Raw genomic sequence first — 23,363 nt, 5'->3', positions numbered from 1 at the left:
TTGTTTTCAGAGGTATGTTTCAAATATGTCTGAAAGTTTAGGCAGCCAAAATGTGAGGATGGGAGGAGGTGGGACTGTGCTTTGCATGGCAGCCTGAATGCTGGATGGAGCTTGAGTTGTAGTTGACTACATCTCAAAAGAAAGTAGACTTCCTGCCACTTCGTGGCCTTTTTCATGAACATTTCAGGAAACCAGTGATGTGTCAGAAATGTTGCCTCTCCAAAGAAAAAGCCAATGGTAGTTGTCTTTGAAATGTGCAAGTGGTAATTCTGTTGTGCTTAGTGGCTTCTTTGAGTTTTGCTAGGTTTAGAGACTAATCTGAGCCTGAAAGTACACTTTACAGTTGTCTGAAATTATTTGGCTAAGTAGTTGGGATATTTTTCCTCTACAGTATCTAAGTGATCGTCCTTTAAACGAGCTAAATTTGAAAAGCTAATAGCAAACTGAAGTGTGGTTTAATTACAGTGCTTTATTTCAGTAGTTCTCTAAATGATGGTTGGCTCATTAGCTACTGGCATTTTGCTTCTGTCAAACCTGGAAATTGAGGTTCTGTACAAAATTGTGTGGTTGACTTGAACAGCTGCTTTCCAGCAGGTGAGACCAGAACTACTGTGTCTAATTAAACTCTTAATTCCTCAGAATGATTATTTTCATTTCATTTAATGCTTATGTTAGTTTTGCATATGCTTGATTGTTGCCTGTGGTTCCTTTATGGGACCCAGGTAATCATGCTTCGATGGAGCTAAGTAAAGTAAGTGACTAAATTCCATGTATTACAGAAAAGTGGTGTTATGTCTATACATATCTAGTCTGCTAAAGATAAACCTGATGCGTGCTTGTTCAGATATTGTGTTTAATGTTGCCATGGTCAGAACAAAATTGGAGTCCTTGATTCAAGCCAAGACAACAGGTAGTAGATGTCTTATCAAGAAATCTCAACAGTATAAGTAGGATGACAAATGTTATACTTTAATGTAGGCTTTTGGTAGCCATCTCTCAGATACTGCACATGTGACTTGATTCTTTCAGACTAGAGTCTAGACATTAATTCTGTTTAATGGTTCTGGATTGAGGTCCTACTGTGACAAACCATAATGTTTTGAAAATATCTGAATTCATCAGAGCTATGCCTATTAAAAGGTTTTAGAGTTGTACCTTTTCTTATGTATGTTTGAGTTTGTTCTAAATTAGAATTGTATCATGTTTATTTTTAAAGATTCCATAAAATTTAATATAGGGGGATGTCAGCATTTCTGACCTTAATGGGAGAAATCACTTTTGATGTATTCTTAAATAACGTGGTGATGTAGATCAAAAGAAAAGTAACTCCAGGAGAGATGCATGTGTTGTTGGTATCTTTTATGCATAATTTGGCTAATGTGAAATTACATGAAATAGTACATATATAGTATGGTAAAAATTGTGCATAAATATGTAGTAACTATGTGTTCTAATCTTTTGATTTTTGGCTAGATTAATGTTAAGAAAAGTCACAAGACTTTTTAAGTAATTGAAGATGCAGTATTCTTATGTGGAATATGTTCTTACAAGCATTCGTTGTTGGCAGAGTTATGAAAGTTTAATATAAATGTAAACTCGTTATAAATCTCTGATTTTTTTTTCCATACTATTTGTTGAACAGCATGCATCTCAAGTTTGCTTCCAAATGCAAAATAAATTTCATACAGTTGGAAAAATAGAGAAATCCATTACCTATATGAGAACAGATCAGTCACGTCAAGAAGGACCTAGGTTGGAAGTTTCTTCTTCTAGAGGGTTAGAGGTCTATTGGCTGAGCTAGCAAATGCCTACATGAACAGTCCTTCTTTTAAGTTTGATCTAAAGAGATGCCAGTAGTTCCTTTATTTTAATTTTTTATATTTGATTTGCATGTGTTTTTTACTCTGGCTCTGGCTTCCTTTCAGATAAAGGATGAGACTAGGAGGAAACATATACTATCTGTGTAATTGTTCTTCATCTTGATGTGTGCCTAAAGAACACCATACGTGGTTTATTCTTTCTTAAAAAAAAAAATTAAATGAATGAAACAAGGCTGTAGTTTCTTCTTATTATAAATTATTTAACTGAATTTATATGATTTATAAATCTTTTAAATCATGGTATTGATTGAGAATCGTGTTGGATGGGAAACTAATGTTGGATGGAAAACTAATAAAGAATCATAAGATAAAGTGTATTTGTAATTCAGAGACCTTCGTTCAGTTCTTCACCCAGGAAAAATGAAACTATTCTAAAAAAGCATTGAATAAATATGATGAAAGGGTGTTAGTAAAGCTTTAAACTGTATGTTATATTCTAGTTTCACAGTTGAGATCTTTCTTGACCTTTGCCATAATATTTCAGATATTGGAGACAGTTTTTGTATTCCAGATTAACCAGAAATGTCTAAAGAAATCTGTTCTTCAGCATGCTCTTTTTTCAGTCAGTCCAGACTTACTATATATTTCCTAAGCCTTCAGTATTATAAACTCTGAATCTTTGTTCACATTAAAATGTGTGTGTAACTGGAAAAGACCAAAAAGTAGTTGAGCATTTTCTATTGCATAAATCATTAAACACTAGCAACTCTTATCATTCGATATAATCACTCCTTTTTGAAGGTAGAGCATTTGATGAGGTAAATATTTTCTCAAAATGCATCTCTTACAAATATTAACCGTTTCTAGCAACATTGTTTATTTATATTTTATTGAAAAGTACAATTTATGGGACTAAAAGTTGTTGATGTTTAAGAATGAACCACCTGAATGAAGTATTGAGGTGATTCATGATGTCAGGGATTTTGCTTCTTGATTAAAGTTGACGGTAGTGTTTTCTCTTGAAACGGTAGCTTTAGTTGGTTGTCTGGTTTTCTGTGAATTGCAAGTACATTTCTGCAGCTGAAGAATTAATCATGCCCCCAGTCTGCTCTCTGGTAACTGCACAGCTGCTGTTACGTGACCCGCTCGTGGTTTGGTTTTGGAGAGTTTGCTGATTCTATCTTCCAGCTAGAGATGCCAGGAGTAGTCCACTTGGAAAACATGGCCAACATAGATAGCTTTAAACAAGTAGCAGTGGTTTTGCAGAGCAGGTACGAGTTTTCCTATGGCTCTAGTTTCTGTTCTGTATTTCCAAAGTTATTAACATCTACAGATGGCTGAAGGATTCAAAAAAGAAGTAAAAACGAGCCACTCAAAGCATAAACGGAAGCAAACTTTTCCAACCTTCAATGCTCAAGCTATTGCTTGCTGGCTTGCCTTTTTTTTTTTTTTTCTCTCCAACTGTTGCTGCTTGCCCTGTGTACAGGCTTTTAAAATAAGCTGATACGTGTGTCCCTGATTTGGGGAGCCCTGCTCCTCCCTCCCATAGATACCCTCAGGTCCCTGTTACACCTCTCTAGTTTTTAGTGGCATTACTTTTGTGATCAGGGAGTAGGTAAGATGTTGTCCATATGTCCAGCACACAGTGTGCATGCTCGTTCCCAGTTTTATTTTCCTATGTCTAATGCTGGAACTAATAGGACTGTGGCATTGCAAAGTGCGTTAGCAGAGAAAGGGTTTCTGTAAATTGGATCATCTCGTTACATTAATTAATCAGTGCGGTCACAAACCCTGTGGACAGACTTCTCCTTTTGGAAAATGACAATGCGGGTTTAAACACGCACTGAATCTACTTTTCTCATGCAATGATGAGCCAGTTTTTCCTATTGAGCCTTTCCTTGCAATAAATTGAACTCCAGAGCCAGTAATGATATTTGCTTGAAATATTAAGGCAGTGAAGATGCATTTATTTTGTCTTAGAGCTTATTTGTCAGATGGATCCAGATCAAATATGTTAACTGCTTTTATTACACACACACAATTGTGTTCAAGAGACAAACCTACTGTAGTTTGGAAAATAAATGTTCCGTGGCTTATTTTAATGATAGTCTAAGCAGCCATCCCTTCCCTCTCTCGATGCTTACTGCCTTTCATTAAGTTTTGGTATGTGTTGTTATACAGTTACTTTTCTTTTTTTTGTTTGATACTAGTTGAAGTTTTATCATAGTACTATGTACTGAGGACCATCACAGCAAGGAACATTTGATATCAGGCTTTTTGTATATTTGACTCCCTTCTAGTGCTTCTTATTCTCTAAAGCAACATTAAAATATTGTTCTAAAATACGTTTGTGGTATAAAATGCAGATATTTAAAAAATATTTTCAGGAACTTTGCTAAAAGTAAAAAGTTGATGAGCCTGACTGAAGTTGTTTATTGCTAAAACCTTTATTTTAAGGCAGACTAACCTAGGTTTGTTTCTGTCTTCCTTTTAGAATTGGTAAAGGATTTCAAGGTGTTATGAAAAGGTGGGGGTTTAAAGGCCAGCCTGCAAGCCACGGCCAAACTAAAACTCACAGACGTCCTGGAGCAATATCTACCAATGTGAGGATTCTTATTTCTTCTCACTTTCTGATGTAAATATTTGTCTGTGTCTTTAGAACTAATTACTAAAAATGAATTACTTCACAACAGCAAGCTGTTACCATCTACTCTGTGGTAGGAGAGAATCCCAAATGTTTTAAAGGAGGTTCAGAAACCTGTATAGTAAACGATCCAGATAGCTGTTCTTGTATGTCTTAAGTTATGAATATTTATTGTTGGTAAGTAATCAGATGTTTTAACTGAGCAAATTGCAGTATCGTACTATAGCGGAGAGAAATAGTCTTAAAGCTTCAAAGAGAGTTCTAAAAATCTTTTACCACAGCATTTATACATTGGAAAGGATTTACGCTTTATACTGCAGATATTGTGCTAGTCTTTGAAGAAGTAGGTGGTTGTACTGTGGAACCCCAGTTTGTTTTATCACCTTTCCTGGTTTGTGTAACTGCTTTACTGTGTTCAGTTTTGGGCCCCTCGCTACAAGAAGGACATGGAGGTGCTTGAGCGGGTGCAGAGAAGGGCGACAAAGCTGGTGAGGGGCCTGGAGAACAAGTCCTACGAGGAGCGGCTGAGGGAGCTGGGCTTGTTCAGCCTGGAGAAGAGGAGGCTCAGGGGCGACCTTATCGCTCTCTATGGGTACCTCAAGGGAGGCTGTAGCGAGGTGGGGGTTGGCCTGTTCTCCCACGTGCCTGGTGACAGGACGAGGGGGAATGGGCTTAAGTTGAGCCAGGGGAGTTTTAGGTTAGATGTTAGGAAGAACTTCTTTACTGAAAGGGTTGTGAGGCACTGGAACAGGCTGCCCAGGGAAGTGGTGGAGTCACCATCCCTGGAAGTCTTTAAAAGACGTTTAGATGTAGAGCTTAGGGATATGGTTTAGTGGAGGGCTGTTAGCGTTAGGTTGGAGGTTGGACTCGATGACCTTGAGGTCTCTTCCAACCTAGAAAATTCTGTGATTCTGTTAATGAACTCTTTCATCCCCAAAATAGCTTCTTGGATACTTAGCATTTTTAAGCAGAGTATGGAATATTTTAAAGTTTCAAACTATAAACAATATTGCTTTAGAAGTTCTTTGGAACACATGCTTCAAAACTTTGTCCCTATAAAGCTTGCATAACATATAGACTGAATGAGGACTTTTTTTTAAACTAGCTTCACTGTGCAGAATGAAAACCGAGTCACAGTACTGAACCTGATTTGTCTGATATTTTCCAGTTTAGTATTTTTGTGATCCTGCATTGTGTAGTACAGAATCTTACCCCTAGAACTTGCTGTTAATTTCCTGAAATCAAGACTTGCGTAGAAGTTAAATAAATAAACATAATTAATAATTAAGAGTGGTGCAGGAGACTGAGTCAAATCCTGGCTAATGCTATAGAACCGAAAATTATTTTGATTATTCCTGCCCCCTCCTTTTTTTTTTTTCACACTTGTTCTGCAAGTTATACTTAGCCAAACAAAAATCGGATACAGAAATCGCACAATAGCAGGACATGTATTTTTCAGAACAGAATTTAAAATGACACACTTTAAAAAAAAATAATAAATAATCTGTTATCACTATAAAACTTGTGGACTGGAGGGAAGGGAGAAACTACAGTGTATCTTAACTTTGGCAGGGTTGCACTGGAGCTCTGTGCAGGCATCCCTAAGTATTTCAAGGGAATTTGACAATTGCTACTGACTGTGATATAATTGAGAGTTGTGTTTTGACAGTAGTTTTAGAGAACTGTACCTTTTTCTGTTTTTCATGTTTTTCTCTAAATGAAAACATGAAGATTTTGATCTGAATCTATAACCATTACATATTAAGAAAAGCTATAATCCCTTTGTTACAGTACTGTTACTTATAGTGATTTTTATGATTGAGGTCAAGAGTTTAAGATAACAAATAGAGTAATACCTAGCATCCATCAGGTAAGAATTTACATTTAAAATGCTAATCAATATTAGATGTTTTCAACATTATAAATACCAGCATATTTTCTTGCTGCTACACTCAAGTTTGAAAGTACTGCTTGAAGTTACATAATTTTGGGGCCTGTTTTTTATCTAGAAAGCTGCAAAAGTTTACCGTGGAAAGAAAATGCCTGGGAAAATGGGTAACGTCTACAGGACATCTTATGGGTTAAAGGTAGGTACCAACATACTAGAATGTGTATAAGGTGGTTGCATTGCCAAGCAATGGACTAAGCCATACATCACTGTTGCGGGATACGGTCTGCCATTTGTTAGAGGTATGCAAGTTGGAAAGACGAGTAGCAAATATGTGCTCCTGTCTTGTGGCTTACAAAGAAGGTATCTAAACTCCCTTTGTGTATATATAGTCCTGGGGATTAGGATTTCAGGTGGCACTGCACATCTCGTGTGTTTTTCACTGTTTACCTAGACTTCTGCTTTGCAGTAGGAAAAGCCTCTGGCATCCTATAATGCATATTTTTATGTCTGTTCAGGTGTTCAAACCCAGATTAAGTCTAAGTTGTCTGAAGTCATCGTTACTTTATTGTGTCCTTTCACTTTCCTGTGTGAAAAGGGGACTATAGTTTCTGTCTAGATTCTGATGTGTGCATACCTGCAGGAGTTCTTGGGCTATTACACCCACTGTCTCTGCAGGCAACCTCCTTAGTTTGCACAAAAGCATATTAGCCTCTAGGTTGTGAAAAAGTGTGCTGCTGCTCTCTAACCAGAACTAATGTTTCGTAACGAGAAAATGTGCGTGTTCAGTTGAGCACCTCATAGAATTAAGAAATTAACAAATGGTTTCAATAATATTTGCATGAACATATTTGTCTTAATTTGTCACAAACGTATTCTACAACAGCTCTTGCTGTTAGAGGGGAAAAGAGAGTTAGGAATTTCAGTTGGTGTTATGCTGAGCGAAGGGCTGACCATGAGCCTTTTAAAACTGTTCAATGTACTCCTGCAGTAGAAAGCTATGCACTCAAAATAGCGTGTAACCAAATTTTGTGGCACATCTAGGTCTCTGCAGAACATTGTTCTTCTTCAGAATGCCTCCTCCATTTAATCAGTTCGTGCTTTGCTTGGCTACTCTTTGTGAAGCTGGGAATAGTCTGTAAAATGAGTTCATTAATTATTTTTTTGGCTCCTAGGTGTGGAGGATCAACACAAAACATGACATTATCTATGTAAATGGCTCTGTTCCAGGTCACACGAATTGTCTGGTGAAGGTATGTTTGATAGTTTCAATTTACCTAGTATTAGTGACTGCTAAGCTTTTTACAGCTCTCTTAAAAGAGGAAAAACGGTGGTGGAATGCAATCTTCATTTCTTTAGGGTTCAATCTTGTACTATAGAATTAAAGCAAGTAGGATCAACTCTGTAGACATGTGATTAATAGGAGCCGTGGTTTACTGCTTTTTCTAAATAATCTGTTCATAGCTTTGCTCTGGCGCTGTGCATCCATGTAGCATATGATAAGCCAGCAGTCACTGGATCCTTACGGAAAGTGCCTCAGGGCTAGGTCCATCCCCTTTTAACCTGAGTCCATAGTGTGTTGGTGAGATCTGGGCTGTATTCATGAACAGAATACAGAAATACACAGCAAGCACTGCTTTAAAAATTATTCAAGGCATTCACATACACAGTGGCAGTTACCTTTCTAAGAAGTAATCGAGAAGACAGCTGGAGTTCACAATAATGATATGAGTTCCCTTTGCAATCAGTATAAATGTATCAGTGTCATCTTCTGTGACATTTTACAAAATTAATTGTTAATTGCAAATTTTATGGAGATTGTTTCAGGATTGTCTATGAAAAGCTGGAACAGTGAGAAGTAGTATACCCATCAAAGTACGAAAAATAGCGCTAAGGATTTTTTTCAAAATAGATTTTTCCTCTAATTAAGTATATTCTACACATCTGCAAACATTCTTTGGAATTTGTTTCCTTTCTGACTTAACAGATTACAGGGCATCAAACATCTTTAGTATCACTGATTATAAAGATTGTCAGATGCATAGATATACATATAACATATTGTTTAAAATCCTCAGAAATATTGTAGGGATTTAAATGGTCCAATTCAGAAAGTTCTGATGTTTTGAACAAGCTTATTATGTTCTTGGCATATTTTGCTATGAGCAGTCTGTTTCTATGTATTTTCTAGCTGTGGAGCACAAGTCCACAGTTACTGGGCAGTAAGTAAAGCAGAGCTGTTTTTAGAAGAGGTGATGTCTTACAGAAAAATGAAGCTTCTTTTTATGTTTGTCTCATTGGAAATAAGTCCTTTTTTTCTCAGTGAGGTGTCTCTAACTTGATCTGACTGTCATGTCCACTCCAAGCCTGGAGAATACATCACACATTTCTTTCCTGAGATTTAAAAGTTAAAATGAGTTAAATGTCCAAGAGAAGAAGTTCTCAGGGTTATTTTTCTGCAGAATTTCTGGGCATGACGTCAGTGACATAGAATTAAGACCAGTTTGATTGGCTTTTCATCTGTATATCAGACTGAATGAACTTTTCTTTGACTGTGTTCAAAGTATCTTGCCTAACCCTGAGACACGAAACTGGTAGGTAGCTGTATGTTAGTCCTAGGTTTAATTATGAATTTGTTGTTGGATAATACTTAACTCATGTGTATACAAGCAATATAATGTGGCTGAAAAAATGAATAACATTTGATGCCCTGTCCTTTTTGCTTGATCTTAATGGTACTCTTAAGCAAGAACAAACTTGTTAAGAGGAGACTGCTGGGCTGAGCCATCTGAGCATATCCAGTAAACAACTGTTGACATCAGTAATATGAAGAGGATAATAGACTTTGATTGTCATGGTGGTCTGCTGCATTACCATTTAAGTGCTTGCCATTTCTAGTGGCAAGTTCAGTTCACTCCCCATAGATGATGATTGGAGCTTTATCCTAATATCAGAAGAAAAAATGCCTTCGTTGCCTTCTTTTTGTCAATGCTCTTTTTTTGCTCATTATTAACTAAGTGACACAAGGCACTGTTCTGTCCTCTTTGCTAAGTCTTTTGTTTGATGTGTAGAATCTGTGTTAATCGTATTTGCAAGTTACCTTTTTGAAAACGTTTCAAGACACAGCTGGATTTTTAAATTGATAACTACCTTTGTATGCTTTGTGGCATACACATTTCAGAGTTGCAGCTAATTCCATTATTAGAAATGAGGATTGAGGATCCATGGGAAGAGTTACAGGGATTTCATCCCTTAGATCTGCCTGATTAACATAACATAATATTTGGAAGAACTTCTAGCCAAAGTGCTACAAACTCAAATTTTCATGGGTTTTTAGTTTTAAATAACCCTGTAGTTAAATTTTAAGTTTTTTAGAAATTGCCTCCACTCACATATTTGGTGATACGAAGGAGTCTGTAGTTTGCAACAGCATATTCAAAATCCTTGAGCTGGTGAATCCATTCTGTATTTTTTATTGTCCTTCATAAGACACATGAATTACTGGAGTGGCTTTACCCTGCTGGCAGCTGAACTCCACCACAACCGCTCTTTCACTCCCTTTCCTCAAAGGGGAGAAAATACGAAAAAGGGCTCAGGGGCTGAGACAAGAACAGGGAGATCACTCACCAGTTATCATCGCAGACAAAATGGAGACTCAACATAGGAAGTTTGATTTATTGCCTACCACTAGCAGATTAGAGCAGTGAGAAACTAATACCAGACTGAAAAGGCCTTCCCCCCAGTCCACCCTTGTCTGCCTCCCCACCATGAGCAGCACAGGAGAATGGGGAATGGGGGCTGCAGTCGGTCCCTGTCGCTTCACCTCTGCCACTCCCTCACGGTCCCTCTGCCCCTGCTCCCCGTGGGGTCTGTCCCACGGGATGCCATCCTTCCCCAACTGAGCCTACATGGGCCTCCCACAGGCAGCAGCCCTCCAAGCACTGCTCCCACACAGCTCCGTCCCACGGGGTCCATCCATCCCCCAGGAGCAAACTGCTCCAGCACGGGTCCCCCACGGGTGGGGGCAGCTCCCCCCAGACCCCTGCTCCTGCGTGGGCTCCTCTCCATGGGCTGCAGCTCCGGCCCGGGGCCTGCTCCTGCGGGGGCTCTCCATGGGCCGCAGCCTCCTCCAGGCCACATCCACCTGCTCCACCGGGGGCTCCTCCACCCATGGGGGGGCTGCAGCGTGGAGATCTGCTCCATGTGGGACCCATGGGCTGCAGGGGGACAGCCTGCTGTGATCTGACATGGGGCAGCTGCTGGGCTCTGCTGGGCTCTGCTCACAGAGGCCACCCTGCAGCCACCCTGCAGCCCCCCTGCTACCAAGCCCTTGCCACGTAAACCCAAGACAATTACACATATTCATTAAAAAATATAAGGGAAGATTTTTTAATGTATCTCTGAAGAGAAAAATTTAATTAAAAAAGCGTATTCCGCAATACGGTACAATGTGTGTTCTCTAATTTCTTGGAGGAAAAAAAAAATCTTCATTTAATCTTGCTGCAGTCATCTGTGGTATTTTTAGCTTGTTTTGAGCTGAGCCTTCCTTCCATGGTGTTTTCTTGTTTACGTGCAGACTGACTTTCTATACATTGATATATGGCTGTTTGTATCTGTAGCCGAGGAGGGAAATTACGGGATATTAGCTTCCATTATTACTGTTTGTTCCACTAAATACCTGCCTGAAACTGGGTAGGAGTAATGTCTAGGGGCTGTGGGACCATCTGTCTTTGAGCTCGAGAAGTGGAATACCACATAATACTCCTCTCTGTGCGTGCCTCTAAGAGGAAGGCATTTTTTGTTCAGTAACTGTTCTTTGTTGCCTGGTAACCATTAAAACCACAGTGCACCTTAAAGCGTGTATTTATTTTATGTTATGTATTTTTGGAAACTTCGTGCATCAGCACTGTATCCAGACGGAGATGAAGCACTTAGATTTTTCAAGTTTCATCTTCCCCGTGGAAGGTGCAGAAGACTGGGATTGATGGACTCCTGGCTTAATTAGGAATCGGGTTCTGTTTGATGTTGCATGCTGAACCACGCAGTTAAATAACTGACACAAGTAATGTTTCTAGCCAACTGGAAAATTAATCAAAAAGGCTGCTTTAGCATGGATTTCTGCCTCAGTGGCAAGGTCTAATAAAATTAAGAAAATTTAGGAGTATGCTAGAATGTACAGAACTTCTCTGCTGTAAGCGTAGCATCACAGTGAACATTTGTCAATTGGGTTACACTGTTGAGATCACCTACCTCTTGTGATACCTATTACTCTTGGTGAATCCTCTTAAATTACAGGTTTTAGACTTACTGTGGTGCTCATCGTCTAGGAGAATAAAGCTAATAGTTTTTTGTTTGTTGTTTTTTTTTTTCCTTTGGAACCTTATGATGCTTGATTTGTCTCCCCAGTAGATTATCAAAAAGTTCTCCCTTCAGTTATCATTCCATGGACAAGCATAAGACTAATCCCTTTTTTTAAAGGGATGCTTTATAATGGAGTTGATATTGTAATAGGGCATAATACAGGATGCTATCGTTCAGACTTGATAATGTTTTATACATGTCCTATTTTTAAGACACCTGATATGCAGTCTTGATTACCAAGCTGCCTTTTTGCAAGCTAGAATTAAACTTGAAGCAAACTATTGCTATAGTGTCGTACTGTGCTTGAGCTAAGAAACTTAACTTCTAAGTCTTCCACTACTGCTTCTTTCTCCCTCTTTTTTTTTTTTTTTTTTTTTTTTTTTTTTTTTTTTTTTTTTTAAGAGAAGTCTGTAGTACTTCACATCCTACTTATCTCACTGGCCAATATTGCTGTCTGTGTTTTTAGCTGCTGACACCTGTGCTAGGTGTGCTGTGCTCAAACTGAGGATGTGTAGGAGTAGTATGACACCTTGACTTTATTTTTGTTCCATATCCTGGGCCTTGATAGATAGGTGTGAGGGTTTTTTTGTTTCGTTTTGTTTTAAGACAACATAAAACTGGTCAGAAATGGCTATAATTCTTGAAGTAAATTTTCTGCCTAACTTCAAAAAATAGCATAGAAACTGAGCTGGGTAATGCATGACACTTGAGATTATTTCTAAAATTGAGAGTATTGAAACACATTTTTCTGTCTAGCAAACAGTTTGCATTCTTGGCTGTGGTTGCTAACACAGCCCGAAGCCCTGTTAAACAGCAAATGTGAATTGTGACTTCAGCGTTAAGTTTTGATGCCTGTTTAAGACCATATTATTTTGTGTTTAAGACCATATTATTTTGTGTTGATAGATTTCTGAATTTGTATATACTACCTATTTTTGCTGTTAATATATAGGACACGCATACGTGCAGTTTATTAAGTATCAGCAAAATTATTTGACTGTTTTAAATATCTAGTGACAAAATCATGACCAGGTCCAATTTCAACTTTCTCATATGATTTTCTCATTTACAAAACTCCACAGAGAATATACTATAGTGTATTTATACTACTATGTATAATGTCTATCCATAGGATTGTGTACTGTGATATATAGAAATATTAACAGTAGTTAAGCAAGTCAAGTGGCAATGTTATATTGAGTTATACAGTGAATGTGCTTATATGGATCATAACAGCTAGCTGGTTGCTCAGCCCAGTTCCTTCTTTGAGTGAGAGCTAAGTACACTGGATTTTAATAACACAGAGCATTAAAACTTACACAAATGTCATGGTGTTCTTCTGTTTTGTTTTGGTTGTTTTTTTTTTTTGTTTCTTTTTCCTTTGAGAATTGTCATGAAGAGAGTTGAAAGGGATCAGCGCTGTCAGTTGTGAACATCTTGGATTTATACTGCCAGAAAACCTGCAGAAGACTACTTAAAATCTTAGACATGACATCATTAAACTTTTGAGTTGTAGCCTGTTTTCTCTTAGGGACTAAACACGGTTATGAGAGAAGTTTATATATTAATTATTTCTACATAATTACACAACTGTTAGAGACTACAGCCTTATTGTAAAAGGTTACCAAAGCATTTGTTTTTACACAGTTTCAGTTTAGAATGTAAAATATATTTTGTGAACTTTGGGAAGGAAGGAAGTGAAATGTTACTTGATACAGCTTTGGATTCTTTGCTCTAAAGCATAGTTTTGCAGCTGTGGGATTTTGACTCTGAGGAGTAAGGTGAAAGACATTCAGTGGTATTTTTCCCTTTATTAGGGATGCTCTCAGAAGATCACTGTGAGAACAGGAAGAGCTGTGCTGGGTCATGCACAGTACAATGCTAATGCAAACAAATGTAACTGTGGCTGTGTACTGTCTAGCCTCCTTACTATGCTGCAAAGTTGTGCAGCAGAGATAATAAATACAGAAAACTTTTGGTGTGTTGCATCCTTCCTAAATAAAAAGTAGGCCATCCATTAATTCTCTTGAAAATGCAGAGAAATTGTATCATGTTTTAAGTTGCTAATTGTAGTTTGCAGATGTAAAATGAAATTGGATTACTCTTTTGATTGGAATGATTATACCTGTCTAACAACTTTGGGAACTTTGAATGAACGTGCCTCTTTCTGCCTTCTATCTGGTATCGATGCTTCAGGACCAGAACTTCACTTGCACTTGAAAGCTTTGCATGTAGAAGAAGACAGAAAAAGAGCTAGAGTTTTCACTAGTCAGAAAACATACTGTATCAGTTATAGTGATCAAAAGAAAGAGCATAGCAGAAGAAAATAACTTTAACACCTGCCAGGGCTCATGCTTTTGGGATCTGCCAAGCTTCTGAGGAGTTTAAAAGGGGCAAAATGAAATATTACTGTACAGTGGCCTGCTGAAAAGGTCCCTTAGGAGTCTTGAAGCTTCTTTAAGATCATTTCTTATTGCACAAAATGCGCTATCCCCAACAGCGTTAAGGTTGAACAGAAATCTTACGTTTACTTAGATAAACTAATGCAAGAGAAAGATTAGGGTCTTGTGTTTGCCTTCAGTTAAGAACAGATGTCTCACTCATATGTCCTAGGATATTAAATATCTGCTTTAAGAAAATAAAAGGAAGAAAAAAAAGGGGGGAGGGGAGAAGGAAACAAACATTTAAGTTCCTTTCACTTTCCAGGTGTCCAAAACAACCTGTATTGTAGAACCACAGAATGGTTTGCATTGGAAGGGACCTTAAAGATCACCTCATTCCAACCCCCTGCCATGGGCAGGGACACCTCCCACCAGACCAGGTTGTCCAAAGCCCCATCCAGCCTGGCCTTGAACACCTCCAGGGATGGGGCATCCACAGCTTCTCTGGGCAGCCAGTGCCAGGGCCTCACCACCCTCACAGTAAAGCATTTCTTCCAAATATCTAATCTAAATCCACCCTCCTTTAATTTAAAGGAGAGGCCCTTTAAAAAGAGGCCCTCCCCAAATATGTATTACTACATATTTATTTCAAAATGAGAATAAACCAAAGTAACAAAAAATAAATAAGAAAAACACTCTAGTAAGATGCATATGAAATAAATAAGATATCAGAAATAAAGCAATTTATTTTCATCTTCCTAATATATTGTGGCTAGTGAAGAGACCATGTATACTTTCACTGTACTTCAGAAGAGAGGTAGCAAAGAAGGCTTATGCTGTGTCGCGGGATGAGGGATTAAGAGAAAAAGGAAGAAGGGAAATAACGGGTAACTGGTGAGGTTACTAAAACATGTTTATCTAGTAAAAGAAATAACAGCAGTCTATTGAAAAGGAAATGTGACTTCTCAGCCTCAGCAGTTCAGATGGCATGGTTGGAGCTGTTTGATTTTGTTTCCCGTGAGCTCGCTATTGCTGGAGCTGTTGCAGCAAAGGTCTTTGGAGCCATGCCTCAGCCTAGTTTATTCCACGTAGATACGTAGCATGAAGTGCTGTCTGCCCTGGGCACGGGTGCTTCAATAGTTAAGCATGGCAATTGACAAGTGAGCAGGTGTCTGGTGGAAGAGGAATGATCTACTCAAAAAGCCAAGTAGCCATCCTAACCAGTACGATGTGTTGAGCTTTTCTCTCTCTCATTCTTAGCAGAAGGCTTTCTTTTGTTTAATAAACCTTCATTTAGAAAGCTGTTGGAACTTCTTTGGATAAAATAAATAGCAGTTTTTAAAAGCTCCAGTTTGTCTTTTATTGTGCATTTCATCCACAGGAATCCTCATGGACTTCTGCAAAGGCTCAAGTAATAACAGATATGAATCTGGTAAAATCAGGGCTGTCAGAAGAGAACTGTCAGCAGGCATAAGATTGTTTTATTTAATTTCTGCTGTAAATCACAGTTGTCTTATGTGAGGCTTTTTCCAACCAAGTAGAAACAAGCTTCCAGCTCTTAAGAAGCTCTTAAGAAGACAACAAAAAAAAGGGGGGGGGAGAGGTAAGGGGAAACACAAGTTATCTTCACTACACGAAAATTTTCCCTAATCTAGTTGTACTTTTTTTAATCCAATTGGGTATGGTGGCTGGAAGGGATTATTACAGCTCCAGGAGGAAGATCGTATGTAACAATATAAAAATGAAGAACCTTATTTTAAATGAAATTTCATTATTTGAAAATTTGTAGCTCTTTTTTTCTTCTTCAGAGATACCACCTCTCTATCTCCCACCGCAGACAAACTGCTTTTTGCTGATAACTCTAGCTACTAATTTTCTTCAAAGATTGGAGTTTCAAGGGCTAGATTTTAAATCTTTTCACCACGTAGAGAGGTCAGTAAAGGAAAGTTATTTCTGTATGGCACTACAGTTATTGGAAATTAACTTTTCTTAAAGGCTCATATTCCACAAACCTGTGTACTGATTCCTAGGTGAAGAAGTCTACATACTTAACTCTGTAGTCCCTGATTAGCCCTGCAGTAGCCAGAGGGACCCCATACAGCTCATATGTGTACCTTCATAGGATTGGTTGCCAGAATTAGTTTGTATTGTAAATACATGTCTTGGTTGTTGAAGAGGTGATTACACTTCATAATATAACTTGATATGTCACGTAGGAAAGTAATGTGGGATATAAACACAGTTAAAACAAGCCCTGCTCGCATACATTTATGTTAATAACATCTTACAATATTGAGCAATGAATTCCTAAGAGTAGATTTCCATTCTGTCAGCATGGTACAAGTGATAAATTCTCCTTGAGCTTTTTTGTTTGCAGTGTTTATTTTTGTTGTTGTTATTTTGTTTTTAACTCCTCAATGACTTTGGTACAAAAAATATTAAATTCAGTAGTGGGGTTGATACTAAAGTAACTGGTGATTATACTGGATACACAAGTATGATGCAAATACATTCAAGGTAATTTCTTTGATTTTTAGTGCATTGCTGTCTGAAAGTTCTCTGTAAGATTTATTAATCATCCTTTTCTTCCCTTGCTTTTTAGGTCAAAGATACAAAATTGCCTAATTACAAAGACTGCAATAAAAACCCTCCATTCCCCACATTCTTTGCTGATGGAGATGAAAAACTACCCGAAGACTTGTACGATGAGGAAGTTTTCCAGTTCACAGATCCATCTGTCACATATGCATAATGTTCTTGACATCTTTGAAAATGTACAGTTTTGTTATTTTCATGAATTTTGCAATGCTATGTAAGAATAAACCTATGACTTGCAATCTGGCCAACTGACGTGAACACTTCAGATATCACTGTTTCGGTTGGGTAATAAGACCTAAGACTCAATTGCAAATCTGCATAAATCAGCAGGTGAGTCAGAGGGACAGGTTTCAAAGCACATCAGTTTGTCTTCGGTGATCTTCTGTACTCTGTCACGGGCTGTGAAAGCTTAGACATTTCTGAAAAACTGTTTTGAAAATGGGTCTATTTGATTTTTTTTTTTTTTTTTAATACTACCATATTCTGCATTTCTCTTCTGTGGAAGGTATTCTGGCCAACTGATCAATCAAAAAAAAAAAAAACAACCTTTCAAATCTGCATGGACATCTGAGAGAGGAATAAATCAGATGCAAATCCAGATTCACAAAGCGTAATAACCTGAAATAAAAAATACATTGATTTGCATGGATTGATTTTTATTTCCTTCTTTTCACTAGAGCTCTTTTCTTTTGCTTTAATGTTGTGTTGAGTTTAATATAGCAGATACCCATCAAATTTCCTAGAGTAAAGATCCTGTTGACCACTGGCTATCTCTTCAGAGCGTGCTGGCAGTGTGAACAGTGAAGGGGTATTTGGATGAGAAATGTTCAGTAGCAGAGAAGCACTAAGACTATTTGTTGCCTTTGCTGACAGTTTTTTCTGAACTTCACAGAGGATCCCTTGCATGCTCTCTGGAGAAATACCACTCCCTCTACAGTTGTCTCTGTATCGGATTCTCATGCTGTTACAGGAGAGCTCTTACAAAGAAACCAGGCCAAATGTGAAGGATTTGTCTTTATACTAATGCTTGTTTTCCTTCTACGCCACCTTTTAATAGTTGGTATCTGTACACTTCTTTCATTCTTCATGTGATTTACTATTTATAAGTCTGGTCTTTGAACACTGTAAATCCTCTCACATACCAGAAGCGCAAGTATCTGCATAACTTTCAGTGCCATCTGAACACTTATTTACAAGCCCTGCAGTAGTTGAAGAATTTACATATCTTAAGCTGTTATTAATACTGTAGTAGAGCTGTCTATTCATCTTTGCAGCTTCATCACAAGGCGTCAAATATCTTGAAAAAAATTCTGAAGACCTTACTAATACCAATTTAAAAGTGATGTTCTTGTCTTTATGATATCTCTCAGCCACTGAGGATGTTTTGAATTTTTTTAATAGCTTGAAGAAACCACATACTAAAGAAGCTGCATAGAGCTAGCACATAGAAGTACACTGGGAGAGATCATTAGAGAGGCACTGGTATGAAAATTTCTGCAAATATCCTCTTAGCTGGATTCAGTCAAATTTAAAAATTAAATATGTGATTCAAATGAGTTAATCAGAATGCTGAATAACAGCACTCCCTTCCTGCTTCCCCTTCTCTTCAGTAACACTGGCTCTGCAAGTGCAGGTATCACGCAGCAGGTGTGGTGCAAAAAGCCCATATCCTGTAGCAAACACCCAGTGGGGTGTCGTGTTTTGGTTGTGAGACTACCAAGGAGTGCAACTTGTCACCTGTACGGGGTAGCTGCCATTTCCTGAAGGGGTGTTTGTTGTTCCACCTCCTGATAATGCAACAGGTTTTAGAAGTTGCAGCATTTCAAGTGTACTTGCTGCTGAACACGTGTAAATCGGGGTGTTTTCAACTGCATAGCTTGCTGTCCTGCTCTGGTTTATGGGATAACGCTAGCACACGTGTACTTCACATAAGGAGAAGGTTTCTTGCCTATATTGAAACGGCATCACAAGTAGAGGAGAGTGAGTCGTGATTGTGGTGCCACACCAAGGAGGCTGTGGGGCTGGACTTGTGCTGCTGCCACTGGGGGAGGATGGAAATGGTGGGGAGCTGCTTGCCTGGGGCAGGAGCTACTCCTGTGAGCTGTTTATTAATTCGGAGTTAAACATCTTCTGTTTCAATTACTTTGTTACTAAATGTATTATTACTTTAATTTCTAATGGCCCTGGACTATCACTGGGGAGGTTGTCACAGACAGATGTGCTTTCTCCTACTTGGTTTCTCAGCCTGAAGCTCCAGAACTCAGTGATCCCCTCCAGTTACTCCTGCTCACTTTACTTTTTAGCTTCAATATCTAGCTTCCGTTGCCTGAGTAGAAAGTGACATCCTGAAGGTACTATCCTGAAGGTAGTCTTTTGTCCAATCTAAGGATTAGAAACAGGCAAAATTAGGCAAATACAGAGTCCCCCTGTCCCAGATGAACCAGCAGTGCCTTGTGCTAAGGGATATGTACATGTAAGGAACATGTACACAGGCAACATCACTACCGTAAAATAAAAAAGCTTTTAGTCCATGTTACCTGTAGGTTATCAAAGGAAGAACTGAACATGTTACAAGGAGACTTGAATCCCATAAAGGAGGGTCCTACTCTACATTGTAGTCTGTTTTGCTGTATAGGGAATTAATTGTTGGCAAGCTCTGCTGCCACTGGTATTAGTGGTGAAGCAGTTGAGAATTCAATTGTCTGTGAATTGTGTCCCTGTTTCAGCACAGAGAGAGCAAATTATTGATCTCCACTTAGAATATAATGCTTGAAAGTCATGTGTGCTCTCCTCAGGCTCTTCCATGTCCTTGGGTTGGGAAATGGCCTGTGCTGTCCCTAGCACATACCATGTTGCTTTGCGATGCTCAGAAATCACGTGGGGGTGCAGCAGAAAGCAGGAGTGCTTTTAAAACCAGGAGCACAAGTAGGTTTATTGACTCCTCTACTTTATTACCATCTCATCAGAAAACATGCAGCTCTTCTTATGATTTCCAGCAAAACACTGACATTCACCAGTGCATCCATCCCCTGCACATTCAGCTGTGCCTGGAGCTGCCTGTGACACGGGGCAAAAGCCTGACTCCAAGCACTTCTATCGTACTGAGCCTGTTTTTGGTAGGCATTTGTGAACATAAGGGCTGTGGGTGCTCCGTGTCCAGGAGCACGTTACCCCATCCTTAGGCTGTTTGGGGAGGGGATGTTTTTAACATCGACACTCTGCTTTGGAGGAGGATGTAGGGTTAAGCGTCAGCTGTATCCATGACTGCATGGCGTGACTGCTCTGAAAAATAAATACTCTTGATTAATAACCCCTCTCAGTGGTTCTGTAACGGTACATGAATAAACAGTGGCAAGCATACAATATAAGTTGAAGGTAAAAAGACAGCAGGAAGTGGAAATCAAAACACTCATCTTTCACTTGACAACATAATTGCAGCCATTGATGATAAACAAGGAGAGTTTATTTCCCGCAAATCCATACTTCTAAATACCATTGCTCTGTCATTATGTGAGACTGATAAACATTTTCCTTTGCTATTTTCACTTGATGTGGAAAAAAATTGTTGTGTTATGTTAGCATTTAAGAAATATTGTGCTAGTAAGCTGAAGGGATGACAGAAGTTTGTGTGTAGAGTTTCACCTTCCTCCACCTTCCCTGTGGATTTCAGAGTCTGGTATGGTCTGAGCTTTTCTTAAAATAATAAAATTATTTTTTTCTTTATTGATTTTAACAATCTAACTCATGAGTTGTGTTTGCTAATGTAGCATTTCGTAACCAGCTACACCTCCGAAAGGTGAGGTATAGCACAATCAGATAGATGTCCATGAAATCATGATGATGGAATGGGAAGTGACAAAGCTCCAGGAGGACTTTTGGCCATAGAAAACCTTCCAGCACAGAAAGACAGTTGCTGGGCAGATCTTCCCAAAACTGCGAACTGCTGAATTACATCTTTATATCACTACACTGATAGCAATACAAACCACGAGGGAGGCTGACTGGTGCCCTCCAGCTGCTTCCATAACACGCAGCAGCGGTGAGCCTGACACTCCTGCCAGTGCAATGGGATTTATGCTGCCCTGTGCTGGTGAGCAGAGAGGTGCTTCCTGCCCTGATAACCTCAGCGGAGAACAGTGGTGGGTTCATTCATTTCATGAGTGCAGTATTCGTAGTGCTGCTCAGCTTGGCTCACTCTCCTGATTTATTTCATTCCCATATCTCCTTGAAATTTCATGTGGGAATGCCTCTGTACCCAGTGTCTTCTAATAATTAGCTCTTATGCCCTTCAGTGCACAGACATTGCTTATTAATTGCACTCTAATGAGCATCTCTCACCTGCAGCAAGTTGCTCTGCACTGTTGCACACCACAGTGTGCAACACAGCATAGTACAGTTTATTGTGTTTGTATAGCACACTTGATGGCTCTTAACAGCTGTAAATGCATGCAAAAATGCTGACCTTGATCTTGGGGTTTTATTGGTTTTGGAGAAAGTGTTCAGCTTCTGGTGGAGGAATTTAAGTCAATTACATGTAGCGTTCTCATTATAAATAAATCACACCAGCAAAGAGAATTAATTTCAATTAATTCTCTGCTGTGCTTGAAGCAAGGCAGCAAAATGAACCCATATAAAGCTGGCAGTTTTCTCTGGGGACTGTGCAGGTATGGCAGCAAGGTGTGCTGTCAGGTAGTAAAGGCATATGTTAAGGCTGATGGTCTCTAAATTAATGCAGCCTGCTGACCTACCTCGGGAAGCATCAGTGAAGATAGGAAGATGTGATACAAACTGGGGAGAACTGCTGTGTAAATAGCACTGGTTCAGCCCCCTACCCCTCTGTCAATAAGCTTCTCCTTGCATCTCTCCCCTCATTTTAGAGGGGTGTGTGTGCGCGCATGTAGGCATCACAAGAAGGATTTCCAGCAGCACCATTGTCCATTATGATATTAAGACTAATAATGCCATAGTTCTCTATTTGCCCTGCTTTCCTCATTCCTGTAGGATGCCATAGGTGGACTCCCACCTACATGGATGGTTGACATGCCACAGCAGACTCATTTCTGAGTTTGAATACTGAGCCCCCATGGTATTTTCTTGCTTTCTGATCTAAGTGGGCAACCAGTGATTTGGAATTAGACACCCCATGTAGCCACTGCCCATGATGCATTGAAAATCACTGATTGTGAATAATTTGATTTTTGGACTAAATTAATATGCATTTTCATGGCAATAAATTTGAATACTAAAACAGAACTCAAAAGAGGCAATCAGCTAAGAAAGCAAATGCAGTTTCCAGGGTGAATGCAGAAAATGGCTTAAATTATTTGCTGTGATCTAATGAGCGTCCGCTGGAGATTGAGCCTTCTGTGCTCCAGTGCTCACTGCTGCATCTCAGAGTCTGGTGTGTAAATTCTTCTGCCAAAGAACCTGTACATACTGGACTCACACCATGAATGAAGCCAGCTTTTGGGGATTTGAGAGGAATGGGCTTGGAAAGGGAGGTTGTTAGCAAAAAATCTGTTTGAACCAATTTCCTATTGTTCAGTTTGTGCTCTGTAATTTGCTTCACATTTTTCTGGGTGACACAGGATTGCAGCCAGCTAAGTCGAGTTTTCATCTGTCTGTTTTCATTTCCTTTCTCATTTCCTTTCTAAATAGTAGAAAAACTTTTTTTTTTTTTTTTAATGTAGTTTTTGCAGGTGTTCAAAACAATAACCTTGAAGAGGGTCCCTTGGCAACCTGCTTCTCTACTGAAAAGCGCTATGATTCATCTTTCATAAGCAAGGCACAGTAATTTTATAAATATTTCTCTCTTTTTTTTTTTTTATTATTATTATTTTATTTCTAGAAGATTGAAATGGAAGACCAACATTGCTGGAGCAGAGGCTTTTCTGCATGTGGCCTCTGTGAAAGCAGAGTTACACAGATTCTCACCAAATCCTGAAATCCTGTCTGCAACAATGTGTTGTTGCTACATGCAGGAATGAACTCACAGCGGCACGTTCAGATTTGGTGCCTTAGTCGTGTAAAGAGTTTGAATGCATGTGCCCAGTGTCACACAAAACATGCATGAGAGAATTTGGCAGAGGGTGATAGGAGAGTTACCTCATGGTGCACATGGTTCAAAATCCCTCTACCTTTCTCTGCAGTTACCAAGAAATGCATTTTTGTCTGCTGGTTTGTTCTCTGCAAGAGGTTTGTTAACTGCAAGATCTGTTTCCAAAGGGAGATCTTTCCTCAGGAGCTTCCATAGCCTTCCTTAGTCTAGCCTCAAAATTTTCTTTATTTGGCCTAAAAGTTTAGCACTACATATGGAGAAGGAGCCTGATAGACAAGGAACAGATTTGATTTCTCTTCCCCCGTCTTCCATTTCCCTTGATAACAGGTCAACAGAAAACTTCTTTCCCTGTATGCCACTTAAAGAGAAAAATCAATCATTTTCTGTGAAATTGCCAGTTGATTTCTAAACTGCAATTTCAACCCTGCAGAAAAGGTGCCACGGAAAGTCCTTCAGCTCTCTCTCACCCAGCTTTGGAGACATGAGGGCATGGCTCTGAGCCCAAAGGCTATCAGCCTGGGGCAGGATTTCTCCAGCTCTGCTCCGTGAATCTGATGAGGCTGTGGCGTTGCTGCTCGGCCTGCACCCGCCACCCACCCCTGCTGCACTCACG

The 23,363-nt window shown here is 39.1% G+C and overlaps 1 protein-coding gene across 1 annotated transcript in view; it reads left to right on the top strand.

The window, feature by feature from the left end:
* The window catches only part of MRPL3 (mitochondrial ribosomal protein L3), a 28,511-nt gene extending 11,174 nt beyond the window's left edge, over positions 1-17,337 (top strand). The window contains exons 7-10 of the mRNA XM_032180698.1: positions 4,315-4,423; positions 6,474-6,551; positions 7,528-7,605; positions 16,697-17,337. Of these exons, the coding sequence (XP_032036589.1) occupies positions 4,315-4,423; positions 6,474-6,551; positions 7,528-7,605; positions 16,697-16,846 (415 nt within the window). The 3' untranslated portion in view covers positions 16,847-17,337. The remainder of the gene's footprint in view (positions 1-4,314; positions 4,424-6,473; positions 6,552-7,527; positions 7,606-16,696) is intronic.
* Positions 17,338-23,363: the final 6,026 nt, after the last annotated feature.

The sequence above is a fragment of the Aythya fuligula genome, chromosome 2 (assembly GCF_009819795.1).
Source record: "Aythya fuligula isolate bAytFul2 chromosome 2, bAytFul2.pri, whole genome shotgun sequence".
NCBI lineage: Eukaryota > Metazoa > Chordata > Aves > Anseriformes > Anatidae > Aythya > Aythya fuligula.
Note: the sequence above shows the minus strand (reverse complement) of the source record. Positions and strands in the feature narration are given on the sequence as shown.